Here is a 14,860-nt window from a genome sequence, read left to right on the forward strand (position 1 = left end):
CAAAAAATCAGTCATGTTGCTCCTTTCAGAATATTTTCAGTGGTAAACACTTCTCTTCATTCCCTACCATGACATTGTGTACTAGTAGATATTGTGAAGAATTATTATTTTTTGGGCTATACTTTCAAATTCTCCAACCAGAAAATAGCAGCAGGATTATAGGTGATAATTATTTTAAATATATTCCCTCCTAATTAGCACACTCAGATACCATGAGGTCAGAGACTTTTTCTCAAAGTAGTCCAAGTATAAAGAGCCCCAAGAGAGCTCTGCAGTCCTGAGCATGATGAAGAAAAATGGGCAAAAGACAGGTAACACAACCTCATTTTAGAATATAAAATTATAGGAATAATGAAGTTCATTAATTCCTGGTGAGGTTAGTAAAATGCTACAGAATTAAAGAAGTCCTGGACTTTCTATTCTCTAAAACCCAAATAGTTTATTTGTGTTTCTCCCCAGCTGTTTGGTAAATCATCTTTTGAGTTCTTAAATTGCACCATCTGTTCTCAAATTCCTCAAAGGTGCTCACTTTGTAGTACTTTAATTGAAGAGTTCTCACATAGAAAATGAATTCCTTTGGCCCAATCAGCACTTTTATTGAGCACCTGCTGTGAATAAGGCACAGTGCTGGGCATTCTAGGGATACACAGAAACATAAAGCAGTCCTTGCGCTCAAGAAGTTTACAAGTTTACACTTAAACCTGATCCACCCTGAGGAAAGTCATTTCTGAAAGCTATTTTAAATCTTCTTTCAGCTCCCCTGCAAACTACACCTAAACGACGCCTCAGGCCCAAACCACCAAGAACCAAGCCTGGTAAACAAATGTCTCTTTAAACTTTCAGGATATTTAATTCCAAAACGATAATATCCATCTCCTTGCCATAAAAATAAGTGACATGATTCTGCAGGTTAAAGTTTCTTTACAAAATCTGAAGGTAACTGAAGATGAATAATTCATGATAATGAATAACAAGAGTCAATAATTTCTGATAAACTTTTATTAAAAATTATGTAAGTGATGTTCTTGCATGTGAATTTTGGTATAAACCTAGACACAAGACTTGCTATCACATGGTAGAGTGAGATATATAGTATAATTCTTTTTCTTGGTATGCCATCCCTATTCAAGTATTTATAAGGTGACAGTTCTTGGTTTTGGGTGCCTACTATGCTTTCAGTTTTTCCCCAGGGCAATGGCTGGGATGGAAAGGACATGACCCCAGTTTTCCAATGGCTTATGATCTTATGAAGATAATATGTCATAAGCAATGAGAGAACAACATAAGATCATATAATCTACTTGTGAGACTAATACTCGTGTAGAAGGTCAGAAAAAGAAAGTAAGAGTTGAGGATGCAAGCCTCACAATCTGCGTAGGATTTGGGCAAAGGAAAAAGCAGTGGGGAACAGCATTATCTTCAGGCACAGCGTTTGGGTGGTAGAGGCAGCTTATCGGCCCGGAGGTGATTTTCCTCATTGTCAGATAACACACTCAGAATCATACTCAACAACTGGGTTTTGCTTAGTCCTTTGTCCTATAAGTACAGTGGTTTATTATAGTCTATATCGTTTTGATTGAGTTTGAAAATTCTTTTCCAAAATGTTTACTCACTGCATACTTTATAAACACTGACTACTAGCTGTGGCAGGATTTTAACACGTCATTCAGTTCCTCTTTGGAGGACGTCTTTTTATTGGCTCTAGGATATCATAATATCTCTTTCCTTTCCATCACCAGAAAGAACCAAAAGTCCTGGAACAACTACTTCTAAACTTTCTATGAGCCCTGAACCTACATGGACCACACTGGGTAATGATCTGTCCTTAGTGGGTGTGTTACTTCTTGTCACCATGGGAAATCCAGGGCCCCAGCTTTCATGTAATGTCTGTCAGTATTCTAATGGGCTCGTTGCAGCAGTACCGAGTATCTCATGTAGCACATCGACTATGGCTTTCATGGTTTCGGATAGCTGGCCCTATAGTAAGTGGATCTGAATGCAACCTTGTACATCACCCTATGCCTTGGAAAGCTATAAAACCACTGCTTCTTTCTCATCTTCTATCCAATCATTGTATCTGAAGTTGGGTCTTACACACAGTTGTTGTTGTTGTTTTTTTCATAAAGCCCTTAATGTCAACTTTAGACTGCATTTAGAAAAATGACTATTATGGTCTTAGTAGAATTTCTTTATGCTGCAGATCATAGCATATCTATCAGTAAATATTAATTTTAAAATATATCTTTTTCTGGTGCTTAAAGACTTAGATGTAACTGAGGAATATGAAATAGGAGCACAAAATGATTACACTGATTTTTTTAAAGCATGGATTAAAATCACACTGTCTTTGTGTAGTTATTATGACTACTTAGTAGCAACGCTATTTCTTTAGGTCAAATATACTCTATAAATGTTTTTTCAAACCAGATGAAAACTTATCACTGTATTTCCATTAAATGCTGCTCTTGAAATACTCTTTTAATGGACTATTTCCAAAATCTTCCAAGATGATGGGCTCATTCCACTTAAAGTATAGGTTTTCCTTTGTAGTTTTAGACACTAAAATGTCTAAAAATGGATTTGTTTGTTGATTCTTTTTGTTTCTTTATTTTTCCAGCTCCCAGTAAAACACAATTTATTTCTTTGAAACCTAAAATCCCTCTGACCCCAGAAGTGACACACGTCAAACCTGGTAATTACCCTGATTTTTTTTTTTTTAATATTCCAAGAGTAGGATTGAAAAGTTGTTTTATGCCACTCTTTGGAGCAAGAACTTCTGATTTGTATTTTGGTGTTTGACACATTTTGCCATGAAAAATGCAAAAAAATGCAATGACATGCTCTCATTATAACCAGCCCCTCTGATGTTATCACAGCGCTGCTCTAAGCTATGTGGAGGAGCATTATGTTCATGACCTTCACAGAGAAAACACAGACATAGAATGATGTACATGATTGAGGACTCCCTTGTCTAGGACTATGAAATAGTTTCCAGTACCAACGTTGACTGGAACTCTTATGACACTGAACAATCGCCTTTCAGCTGGAAAGGAAGAGTGTTTTCATCCCCTAAGAACTCTGCTTTGTTTGAAGCTTCTTAGTTTTCAGGCTAAAAAGTGTGTGTCTCCCTGATGCTCCATGACTTCTTTCTCTCCTGGGCTGATTTCTGAACACTGACTTCTGTTTACTTTTCAGGAGATATTAAGAGTGTTTTCCTGAAGAAAAGGATGTTTTGCTCTTTTACAGGGAGAGGTTATCTGTAAAATTTAAGACAAAGATAATTCCCTGCATAAGGATTGTGGGACATATTAAAGGACCAAATCTTCATCACTTTCTATCCAGAATATATACAATAGTTTACATGGTGACTTACATGATTGATATGTATGGATCTCTGTCACTACTCATCATTTTCATCTAAATTTTAAATCCTTAGCTCTGGGAAGAATATATTTCTCACTGTGATGTTCAATGGATTTTTCATTAATTTACGTTTACAAAGCATAGTTATTAAAGCAAGTGATTTTCTGCTTTAGTGAGCAAGCTTTATTTTTTGCAATGAAATGCATAAGGAAGAAAAAGTAACTGCTCAGAAAAAGAATTCTAATGATCCCCTTTAAAGAGGCAGTGTAGGTCTCAGACTGAAGAAAATTAGGGGTTAAGGGAGTACAACCATGGGTGAGGTCTCCAAGTCAGGACATGGAATGATGCATTCTTACTCAGGGAGGCTATTTGCAGAAAGAGGCATAGCTCATGATACTCAAGAGCTCTACAAGTTTAAAATAAAAAAACACAGACAGCTATATGCGAGAAAGGTTTCATCTACATTTATTTTTAAATATGCTTGGAGGACTTTAGATTACAATAGTAACTATTACATTTATGTTAGCTTTGCATAGAAGACTATTACCAAGCAGACTGTACGAGAAACATTACTGTATGTTTGGGTCGCCAAATTTAAATGAATATTTCTCCAATCTAATTATTTCTGTTATTACAAATTAAAATTTGAAAACATAAAAAATGCCTCCAAATGTTAATTGTAATTTACACAAGATAATTTACATTATTAACTTCAGTGGTTTCTAAAAAGTTTTCTGACAGGCAGTACATTAATACAAATAAGAATTGGAGGGTGTGTTCTTATTATTCTAAGGTATTTGAGCAGAGACTTCTTAATTTGACATTTCCTTTTAAAGTGTAGAAAATTATTTGGAAGCTTAATGAGTTTATGTTCCTTTCATTTCTACCTCCTAATCACTTAAGAATAGCCACATTTTCCCCCTAACAGCAAGAATAGCCACTTCAGAATCCGCACCAAAATGTATGCCAACTCAAGTTGACATTGAGGCAACACACAACACAGAGTAATGACTGAATGTCTGAAAACTGTTGCTTGTGTTTTAGCTTTTTAAAAGAATTTATTTATTTTTACTTTAGGGCAGGCCACCGTTATAGCTCTGCTGAAAATTTCTGTTTCTAGCCAAGGTTCAGGAGAGCAAATAAACCACCAAAAGCTGTTTGATTTGAGTGATTCATTGCCTTCCCCAGCCCTCACCTCACTCTCTTTTTTTCCATTTCACTTTCCATGCAGGCTGCTTTTCCTTTGGTTTTCCCTGGTGGTTAAACTAACAAGTAAAAACCACCATTGGTTTTGGCTTGTTTCATAAGCAGAATCCAGTGCTTTCTTGAAAATCCCAGCCATCTACTCTGTCTCTTCTTGTCTACCTCATCCAATAAGAATTGTTTCTTTCACAGTTAATCTTTGACATTCCACTCTTCAACTTTTAACACTAAAAAATGGGAGAGTGCTCCAATTAATTACAGGTGTGGTGGATGGAATTGTACATTGTTCTCTTTGCTAGCCACAAATCCATGAGCAAGTTGTGTGTTTCTTTGTGTTGTGTTGATGTGAGTGGTGTAGTTATTTGCATGCCACTCAGTTTTTTTATGGAACATTTCTATATCTTTATCTACAACACCTAAATAGTGTCAATAGAGGAACTCATCAAAACATGTATTTGTTTTTTAATAAACACTGACTTTTTTAATATGGAGGTGAATTGGAAGTTTAATTGATAGGAATACATACCTATGTGGTCTGCGCCTGTCAAGAGTTAAAAAAATGCAGATTTTTCTTTACAAATTTAAATGACAGTGTTCTTTAATCTTTGTAAAGTCTTAAAAATGCTGTGAGCAGCAAATTTTACTTACATTTTCACTCTTTTAGAAGGTACCTGTGTAGAAATTAAAACATGAATTACAACCTTGAAGTTTCAGAAGAATTTTTGTTGCTTGCTATTTTCAGATGTGGATCCTTTAAAAATATTTATTATATTTAATGTATTGGTGCTTACTGTTTTTTTTCCTTTTCTCCTGTAGAATCTGAAACATTGAGGCTCCTCTCTCTCTCTCTCTCTCTCTCTCTCTCTCTCTCTCTCTCTCAATTTGAATGACATTGAGGATTTGTTATCTGATAGAATATTTAAATGATACTGTTATTCAATTTTTTCAGCATTTCAATGAAATCTGAGACTGCCTTTTGACTTCTACTGATTTACTAACCAAAATGGACTAAATTTTATAAGTGAATCAATTTTTTCACCAGCAATAATGCTAATAAACATGGAGAACATCATATGAGCATTTTGGTTTCTTTTTAGACCATAAGTTTGATTTTTTTTTAATAAAATAATGTCAGATCCAGCCAAGCTGAAAATCATCCAAAAGAAACAGAATTCAGACACAGGTACAGGTCTAATGAGTCTGATCCTTCTTCCTTGGACCAACCTGACTGTCCTGCATGGGAGCAACATGGCCGGTGGACAACAGCTCCATGCCACCTTTCAGAGCTGCCTGACCTCCCTTTAGTGGAGTATCTCCTCAAGCACTAGAAACAGTTTTCAGAATATTGTGTAGTAAATACAATAGCTAAAAATCTACCAAAAAATATAGAAATCTCAATTCTTTTATTGTGGTTTGCGGAGAGGATGTGGGTGTTGAGCTTTCCGGTTGTTAAGCCAGGAGAACCTGATTGCTCATCGATGAGAGAACACTTTTTCTACTAAAGGACATTTAGTTTCTGTCTTAGATGGTGCTCTTCAGCATTGCCTTTGATAATACTTGCTTTTATTGCAGCCCCAGAACCTCTGACTCCAACACCATCACAGTCAACAATAGGTAATGAAGTTTTCGTTAGTTGGTGAAAAAGAATTATCTCTCTTTTTTACAACCTCTATCTTCAACTTTGTCCTTAATTCTGGCTTTTTAAAAATTTATTTTGCCATGGCTGGTGTGGCTCTGTTGGTTGGGCATCATCCCATGAACCAAGAGGTAAAGAGATCGCTGGTTCAATTACCGGCCCGAATTGTAGGCTTGATCCTTGCTAAGGGGACAGGCAGCCTCACATCAATGTCTCTCTCTCTCTCTCTCTCTCTCTCTCTCTCTCTTTCCCTCTCCCTCTCCCTCTCCCTTCCTTCTCTCTAAAAATGAATAAAAATATCTTTAAAAAAGAGATTTAAAAAATAAAGAAATTATTTCTTCATCATCCTTTAGCTCTTTCTTTCAGCCGTTTTTGTCAGAAGATAACTCTCTGCCTGTGCTCAAAGTGGAGGTTCTGAGGCAGCATGAAAGCCACACTGACTTTGATTTGACACATTCTTTTCATTTTCATTTGACATGCTTTATTGTCCTTCCTTATATTTGAGGAATGTGCCCGGAGCTGCTTTTAACCTGGTGAGGACCATGGCTTTCCTAGGACATGTTTTGCTTTCACATTTGGAGGTGTTTTTCTTCCTTTTCGAAACTCCAACATTTGCAGATTTTCTTGAAAGACATTATGGTCTTTCCAGATCTAAATATCCTGATATGTCACTAGGAAATTCATTAAAAGAGAGAAATAGAAACACTAACCCTAATGTTATAGCTTCTTTTTCTTCAGGAGAGCAAAATACTGTGTTCTGCTGGTGCCATCTTAGCCAATTACCCATATTTTCCTTCATAACACGAACTGTTGGTTACTTTATTGCATTCACATATTCCAAATAAGAATCGTACCTTTTTCTTTCCAGTTCTCTTTCCAAACTTAACTCAATGGCTATATTTTTGTTCATTTTGTCTAAAAGCACAGGGATCAATTTAAATAAAAAAGGGAATTTTTATGTGGCTAAATTTTTCATTATTTATATTTGTTCAACTTAGTAATTAAAAATTAAACATTTTTCATATTTATTTCATATTAATATTTCATATTAATCATTTTTCCTTTGATCTTGATTCTTTTTTGATGATGTTTCATGCAGCCTTAGAACCTGGAACACTGGAAACCAAACCTTCAACAACAACATTAGGTAATGCAGTTATTGAGTGACCTCTTTTCCGGACTGCTGGTGGCTTTATTAATAGGCTCATATTAATGGATTAATCCATTAATATTCATTTTTGTGTGTGTTTTTTATTCTTACTCCCAGAGAAACATTTTTAATCTATAATTTTATAAACTGTATCTCAATTTTAAAATATACCTTCCCTGAAATAATTTCTGAATTCAAAATACATCTTGCTGATTTGCAGATTTTTTTAATGCTGAGTGCAAAACTTTTTCTTTTGAATCTTAGGCCAAAGAAATTTTAATTGTTATCCCTAGTGGCTTTTTAAGCATAACTTTTCTCATGTTCCTATTGAACAAGCACTTTCAAAATTTTTATGAGACTGTTTTCTCTAAGTTATACAGAGTTCTAGGTTTTCCCGTCTCAAAATGGATGAACAAGGGATCTCTTGAACAAGGATTGTTTACAAATCTTGGTCCAAAAAAATATAATTGAAGATTCACTTAACTGGCCAAAACAATATAATTAAAGATTCACTTATTATTTAATGATAGAAAGGTGCAAAACAGAAGGGTACATATCCACAGTAAATCAAAGAGTTTAAATGTGCTTCTGAGGTATATGTAAAATTGTTTGTCCTGTGTTAACTCGCTAATTGTCTTTCTCCAGCTCCACCAAAGACCAAAAGACCAGGTCGTCGCCCCCGCCCCAAAACCACACGTAGCCCAGATGTGCCCAAGTCCAAACCTGGTAAATGTGATGTTGAGGGTTTCAATTAACACAGAAAGTGGAATATGATAGCTTCTGATATAGTAGCTATCTACTACCTACGTTGCTGGACTTTAGGAACCACCGTAGTTGATGTTTATATTTAAGGAACCACCGTAGTTGATGTTTATCTGTACTAACCGTCCATATTCATGTTACATGAATATACACATTTATATTTACAGGTACACACAATAGTAAGCTGACTCACTAAGTGTATTATTAAAGTAGGGCACCCTAACATCTTACGGAGGATGCATATTCATGGCAGATGAGCTGTGGGAGAAGAGGAGGGAAAGGGGAAAATAAAAGGGAGAATCACACCCAAAAAGAGCACACAGGTTAAGTAAAGATTGAGGAGTAATGTTTACTTCCTCAAGATGCTGCTTCTTGATGTAATTATTCTTTTTGATTTTTCACTTCTGTAGCTCTGCAACCTGCTACGGTACAACCGGAGCTCTGGGTGCCCACAGTCGGTAATTCTGCTCTCCTCCACCTGCTCTCATGTTGTCACTTTTGCTTTTCCTACTCTCCACCAGGCATGACTGCACTTCTGCCAGATCACCACAATTTCATTCCATGCGTCCCCTCAGTTTCCTATCTGGGTCTGAAGAACCCGATGATAGGAGACTTCCAGAAGAATCCTGTGTGCTTGTTTAAGGAAGCTCTGTGGCCTTGGACACAACTTCCTGGTTTTTCACTAACCCTCTGCCTTTCCATCCCATGTGTCCTTGTGGTGAAAAGACCATCTATTCTCCCAGACAGAGGCTTCTGTGCGCATCCTGAACTTGACAAATGGCAAAATTTCATTTCAGTGCCCTCATTATCATTTCATTGATTTACTCATTCAACTTGTTTGACATTCTTTCTTTTTAAAAGCTGCATGAAATAATGGCTTCTTTAGCTTTTTTGTTTCTTTGAAAAAAAATTTTGAGTATGTTTTGATAATTAGAAGGACAAATACTATCCTTGGTCTACGATCCAATGTAAAAATAGGATGGTCTGTAACTTGAGAACATTAGATGTCCCAGCTGGTTTTATTGTTTTTAGTACTCATGCTGTTGATGATAATTATTTCATTGTAAGTTCTCATCATTCACAATAAATCTGTCACTACTTTACTTTAGAAAATTCCAGAAATCAGTAGCCATGTAACATTGTATAGAATTTCAAGTGTTAAAGATTATTTCCCAGGTCCCCTACTAAGCAAGTTTCAAATTTCTACCATATTATTTTTATACTGAAAAAAAATCAATTAAGAAATAGAACTATTATACTTATCACATTTGAAATTACTTATGTAGAAAAGAAGTCTTATTACAATTCTCATTATTTTTGCTCAAAGACACATGTTGAGCATTTCCTGGAGTTTTTTCTTTTGGACATATTTCCCATTCTTCCCACAACCTAGGAGTTAATTTTGCTGTATATCACTGAAATTATTTAGTATATTTGCTCGAGCCTATATGTCCTTAATTCTGATAGTTACAGCCATGACCATTATGCTAATTTTAATACTTTTTCTTTAGCATCAGAACCATCCAAAAGACCCTAAACCACACATAGACCAGACATACCTCAAATCCAGCCTGCTAGCCACTACTTTCAGTGCCTTGATTTATAACTAGGAAAACTTTGTGTCAGTAACATTAATCTTGACATTCACAGCTCTGCTATGACACTAATTATAACACCTTTTTTCCTTCAGATTCAAAACCACCAAAGCAATTACTTCCTAAACCCCAAACCACAGCAAAACCAGATATGCCATCAACTAAATCCGGTAAACATAAGTTCCAATGCTTTGGTTTAAGAAGCTCTTTCTTTGGGAATGTTGCTGAAAATACTTACAGTTTGTTATATCACATAAAACATAGAAACCCAAGCACCATGACTTTGTTCATTATTGTCTCAGAGTAGTCACACTAATGTTGTAAGTGTGAAATGAACAAATCAATGCGTGGGAAATTAGTACATTTTACAACTGATACTGACAGCTGCTGTTTTCTTAAGGAGTTTGTAGGCGTTGTTTTCTGAGTCTGGGTGTGTAATGAATGGGAGCCTGGTTTTCTGTATCTGGACCATTTCTGAAAGTGCAGTGAGCAGCCACCGCCAGGCAGCACTTGGGAGGCTGGCACTGCGTTCTTCCTTCGTGGGCACAGAATCAGAGCTTGGCCTCCTCTCAAATACCTTATTGACATTTTAAACAGCAACTATTTACTAAGTGATTTCCTACCAAATAAGGGGATGTTTATATAACAGTTCTGGAAATTCAACTGTTTTGCAATTGAAAATTTCTCCTAAGATTCCCATGAGTATAAAATTCTAACTTACTAAGAGCATCTCTCATTAAGCCTATCAAGAAGACAATTTATATCACTTTTGAATTTATATCAGGTTCTCTAGCCTCTGAATTAAGCATCAGTGATCACTTAAAAGTTTAGACTTACTGCTTTTATCGTTTTTATCTGTTTGTTTTCTGTGCTGCAGGCTTTGAGCCTGTTACATTGGAGGCTGGAGCTCCTTCCATAACCATAGGTAATGATGGCTGTCTTCCTTCTTGTCAGTGTTTCTCTGAGCTTGCTCCTCTCATCTCTGTCGTTATCTGTGTTCTCTTGTGTAAACGGTTATTCACCATCTTTTTCATTCATTTCCAACGTTGTTAGGGACCTTTTTTACATTGGGAGGCCATCTGGCATCTGCTGCTCAGCTGACAATCCCTGATGTTACTCTTCCCTGGGTCACCTTCAGAGGCTCTCAGATTGCTTCCGGCCCTTGACGCTGTCAGGAGTCACAGGGGCTCTCTCCATCCATCCTTTAAACCAGGACATGTTTGAGATTTCTGTTTTTATGTGTATAATTTATAAATGTGGGAGGGGATCAATGAAAAAGCTGGTTGGGGCTTGACACAATACATAATTATTTCTTTCTCGAAAAATCTCTTGCTTCCTTGATTCCATACTATTCAAACACAACTTGAATGAATGCAATTTTCTGTTGAAAAATTAAGCTTATGGTGCTGAATTCCAAACAAAATAAGGATTCCCCTTTTTTGTTTGAAGGCAGTCAGTTTTGAATATGGTTTTCATCCTGTTGTTCTCGCTTCCTCCCTCTCTTCTGTCTGCCATGTTTTCCATTAGTTCAGAAAATGTTCTCAGATGTGGCTTAACCTAACTCAGTGCTATACATCTTGGACAGTCAATAAAAAGCAATCTTCATATAATTGCTTACAGGGTTTTTAGTGATAAAAATGTTTTAATGTTACGTTTAATCTTTTGAATTTAATGAAAAATAGAAACTAATTTAAAAGTAGGGAGTCAATAAATCTTAATTTCATACCTATGCATAATTTAATCATTACAGAATTTAAAACTAGAGAGGTACTAAATCTTAACTTCATCTCTATGCATAATTTAATCATTACAGAATTCTAGGCATCCTATTTATCCAGACAAAAAATTGAATTATTGCTTTTCAGAATTTTTTCTTAATCATCTCTTCTTCTCACTTGAATAATTATCTCCTAATTATCCATTTGAAATAAATGAATAAATAAGAAACGGTAAGAAAATGTATCACATTTATTCTGGAGAAAGTCAAAAGTTTATCTTTTGTATAACTGCCTCAGATCTCTGATAAACAGACTAAGATTTTTAAAAATTCTCCTCACTACCAATATTCCTCAAAACATATATCAAGAATGATGGTAAAGGGTTTCAGATACAAACGGGAAAGCAAGTTTCCAGTATAGTTGGAATCAGATAATTAAACACAGAAAAAAATACTTTTCATTGGCCTCATAAGGATGCAAAGTGCAAAGAGTATGACTATCTTGTGAGATTAATGGATACCAGTGTACAGCCAGTTATTGGAGAACAAATACTATTTTTCCAGAGTTCAGAACTGCTTTTTAAACATTACAGAGCTAAGAAGACTTATTTTCAAGGTAATTTTTTCCCTGTGTTTCTTAATCTCCATTGCTCATTGTATTGCTTTTGGTCAGTTCCTGCCACAGACATTGAACCTGAAAGTCTGAGAACTGCGGCTCCCTGGACAACATTAGGTAATAACCTTCTACATCTTGAAGCAAGTGCATTTTCTGCTCATTGTTTAGCCTATTCCATTACTATCTTGGTCAGGGGCCTTTCTCTTTCCTAGGATTTTTCTCATCATCCTCTCTTGTCATTCCACTAGATCCCTCGCTTTGTACTGAAGATGTCTAAAACAAGTCACTTGGTTAGAATTTAAGCCTGTTTGCAGCTAATGCAAAGCATCTATCTCCCGTTCTATCCAGCTTTATTAATACTTTACAGGGCCTGTGATTCTGCCCAGTGCTCGGTGATAAAGCTGAATTTCAAATACAATTCTGCCCCATACACATCATTTATAACTCTGTGTACATCAACAGAAAGTTGTTATAAAATATGCAGGGCACCTTTGTTGTCTACCAAGGATGTTAAGTAATGAAATGTGCTTTTCCCAATCATGTTTCATGGGATATATGCCTAACTGAAGTATTATCTAAGTAAAGTCCTCCAGAAGCTGGTGAGCTGGGGTCCCTCTCTAACCTGACAAGTACATGCTGCGCTCTGATTTTTTTTGGTCAGGGTCATCATTGAAAATCTGACACCAACAATAACAATAATGGTTTCAGGTTATTCAAATAATGTTATACAGACTTTTTCAAAATAAATGTTAGGAGGCCCCCCTAAAAGTATTTTTTTGCATATGGATGACAAAGAAATTTTTTGAAATAAAGAGGAAAATTTCTTAAGACTCAAAGAAATCTAGCAAAATTTTAGAAAACCTAGAGCCATGTATAAATCCTTTTTTAGTTTCTGGAGTTATTTGATATTAACCAGTTTCCTTTCTTCAGCTCCAAAAACATCCAAACGACCAAGAACACGTCCTCCACGTCCCAAACCTTCAAAACGTCCCAAACCTTCAAAACCTCCCAAACATGCCAAACATGAAACCACGCCGAGCCCAGAGGCACCTGCGACCGCACTAGGTAAATATATGGCTCCTGGTGCCTGTGGAACCTCCTAGGATGTGATACTGGGATGACAGTTTAAATTGCCTCCTAATTACCTCTGTGACCCTTCAGGGTGAAGGCCCTAGCAGACACCTGTGACTTCTTCTTGGTACCTGTGTATTTATTTACTTCTCTGACCACTGAATTACATTTTTCTCTGTGATTCTGACAAAGTTCATTTTCAAGAGAATTTGATAACTTTTCTCCTGTGTTTAACGTTTCTTTTTTAAAAGTACCTTTGATCATTTCTTGCTACTGACATTGAACCTGTCACTGCTGGGACATCTTTAGGTATCGATTCTTTATGTCCTTCAGCAAGAGCTTTTTCACATTCATTGTCAAACGTATCTATGGTGCTATACAGATGATGACGTCAAACTGTGTCATCCTACTACAGTATTCATCTTAAAATCTAAACAGCTTTCTTTCTAACAGAAATGGGCATGGACTTAATTCAGAACAGCTGTCTTCTCCACATCCCAGCTTGAAATTGCATCTCTGTTTAAATAGTACTGTTTGTGAGAGCTGAGGTCCAAATGTGATTATCTATATGACCCTTATTGAGACCACCAGTACAGTATCAATTGTAATACCATGAAGTTTCTCTAAGTATCTCACTTTCTACATTCAAGTTCTACGTAACTTTTTTTTTACTTTGTTGATGTTTCAGTGAATTTTGTGTACTATATTCTAGTAAATTACAAAGTGTAAAAATTGTCCAAGCCTAATCATTTTAAATTGTTATAAGTGAATATAGGGTGGTTTGAACTCCTTTCACACCATCATAGTTTAGCAGTGATTTGTAATCAGTTTTGGATTAAGGGCATTTCAAGAATATGAGAGTTTGTCATATTTATTTCTTAAACATAATTATAATGTAATTTTTAATCTCTGAAGAACCCTTAATTATAAATGAAAACCTATTAATATACTAAAGGAGAAAATTTCAAACCAAAGTAACAGTTTTCTCCACTTAAAGAAATTCTGACAAGCTTTAGAAAGCTTAGAGTTACGCTTTATCATCCTATTCAGAGTTTCTGGAGCCATCAGCACTATATTAATACTAATTTTTCTTCCTTCAGCTCCAACAACAACAAAGAGACCCCGTCGTCCACGTCCCAAACCTAAAAAACCCACACCCCAGCCAGAAGTACCTCAGATTCCACTGGGTAAATATGTGGTTTCTCATTTAAGGAATCCAAACAGTCACCCAAGTTGGGGTCCTAAATTCTATGCACATAATTGATATAGGTCCTATGTATCTATTAAGAGTAAAAGCTACTGGTTAGGAGAACATGACCTGAGTACCCCATGCCTCCTGCTTGGGAATCTTCTCCTTCAATGTACCTTTTGCTATTTGAGTCCACTCATGTTAAAGCTTGCTCAGTAAAGTATGAGCCTATATAATCAATTCAACTACTTTCATTAATCCTGTTTAAACCCCATAACCATATTAGCAGCTGTGAGATACATCAGAAGTACGAAGTAAGTTTTATTTCCCCAATCAGTTTGTACTATAGCTGTAAACAAAAGCTGTTCCTGCATAAACCAGTAGAAAATGACATAAGGTGGCATGTTTATATGATGTAAAATAACTTCTCAAATGGTGCAATTACTATATGCTAGGAGTGTGGCGAGTATTTGGAACAGGAAAAAATCTAGGATAATTAGAAAGAAATCAGTACAGAATTTAGACTAGTGGCAGACAAGCAAGGAATGTGTTGAAGCT

At 35.9% G+C, this 14,860-nt stretch overlaps 1 protein-coding gene across 1 annotated transcript in view; it reads left to right on the forward strand.

The window, feature by feature from the left end:
- Window positions 1-14,860, forward strand: part of ABI3BP (ABI family member 3 binding protein) — a gene marked incomplete at its 5' end in the record, with an annotated part of 255,936 nt that overhangs the window by 138,894 nt on the left and 102,182 nt on the right. The window contains 12 exons of the mRNA XM_023762091.1: window positions 756-815; window positions 1,740-1,811; window positions 2,618-2,692; window positions 6,139-6,180; window positions 7,302-7,349; window positions 7,998-8,078; window positions 8,525-8,572; window positions 9,805-9,879; window positions 10,587-10,634; window positions 12,100-12,159; window positions 12,973-13,107; window positions 14,214-14,300. Of these exons, the coding sequence (XP_023617859.1) occupies window positions 756-815; window positions 1,740-1,811; window positions 2,618-2,692; window positions 6,139-6,180; window positions 7,302-7,349; window positions 7,998-8,078; window positions 8,525-8,572; window positions 9,805-9,879; window positions 10,587-10,634; window positions 12,100-12,159; window positions 12,973-13,107; window positions 14,214-14,300 (831 nt within the window). The remainder of the gene's footprint in view (window positions 1-755; window positions 816-1,739; window positions 1,812-2,617; window positions 2,693-6,138; window positions 6,181-7,301; window positions 7,350-7,997; window positions 8,079-8,524; window positions 8,573-9,804; window positions 9,880-10,586; window positions 10,635-12,099; window positions 12,160-12,972; window positions 13,108-14,213; window positions 14,301-14,860) is intronic.

The sequence above is a fragment of the Myotis lucifugus genome, unplaced genomic scaffold (assembly GCF_000147115.1).
Source record: "Myotis lucifugus unplaced genomic scaffold, Myoluc2.0 scaffold_231, whole genome shotgun sequence".
In the NCBI taxonomy this organism is placed as follows: Eukaryota; Metazoa; Chordata; class Mammalia; order Chiroptera; family Vespertilionidae; genus Myotis; species Myotis lucifugus.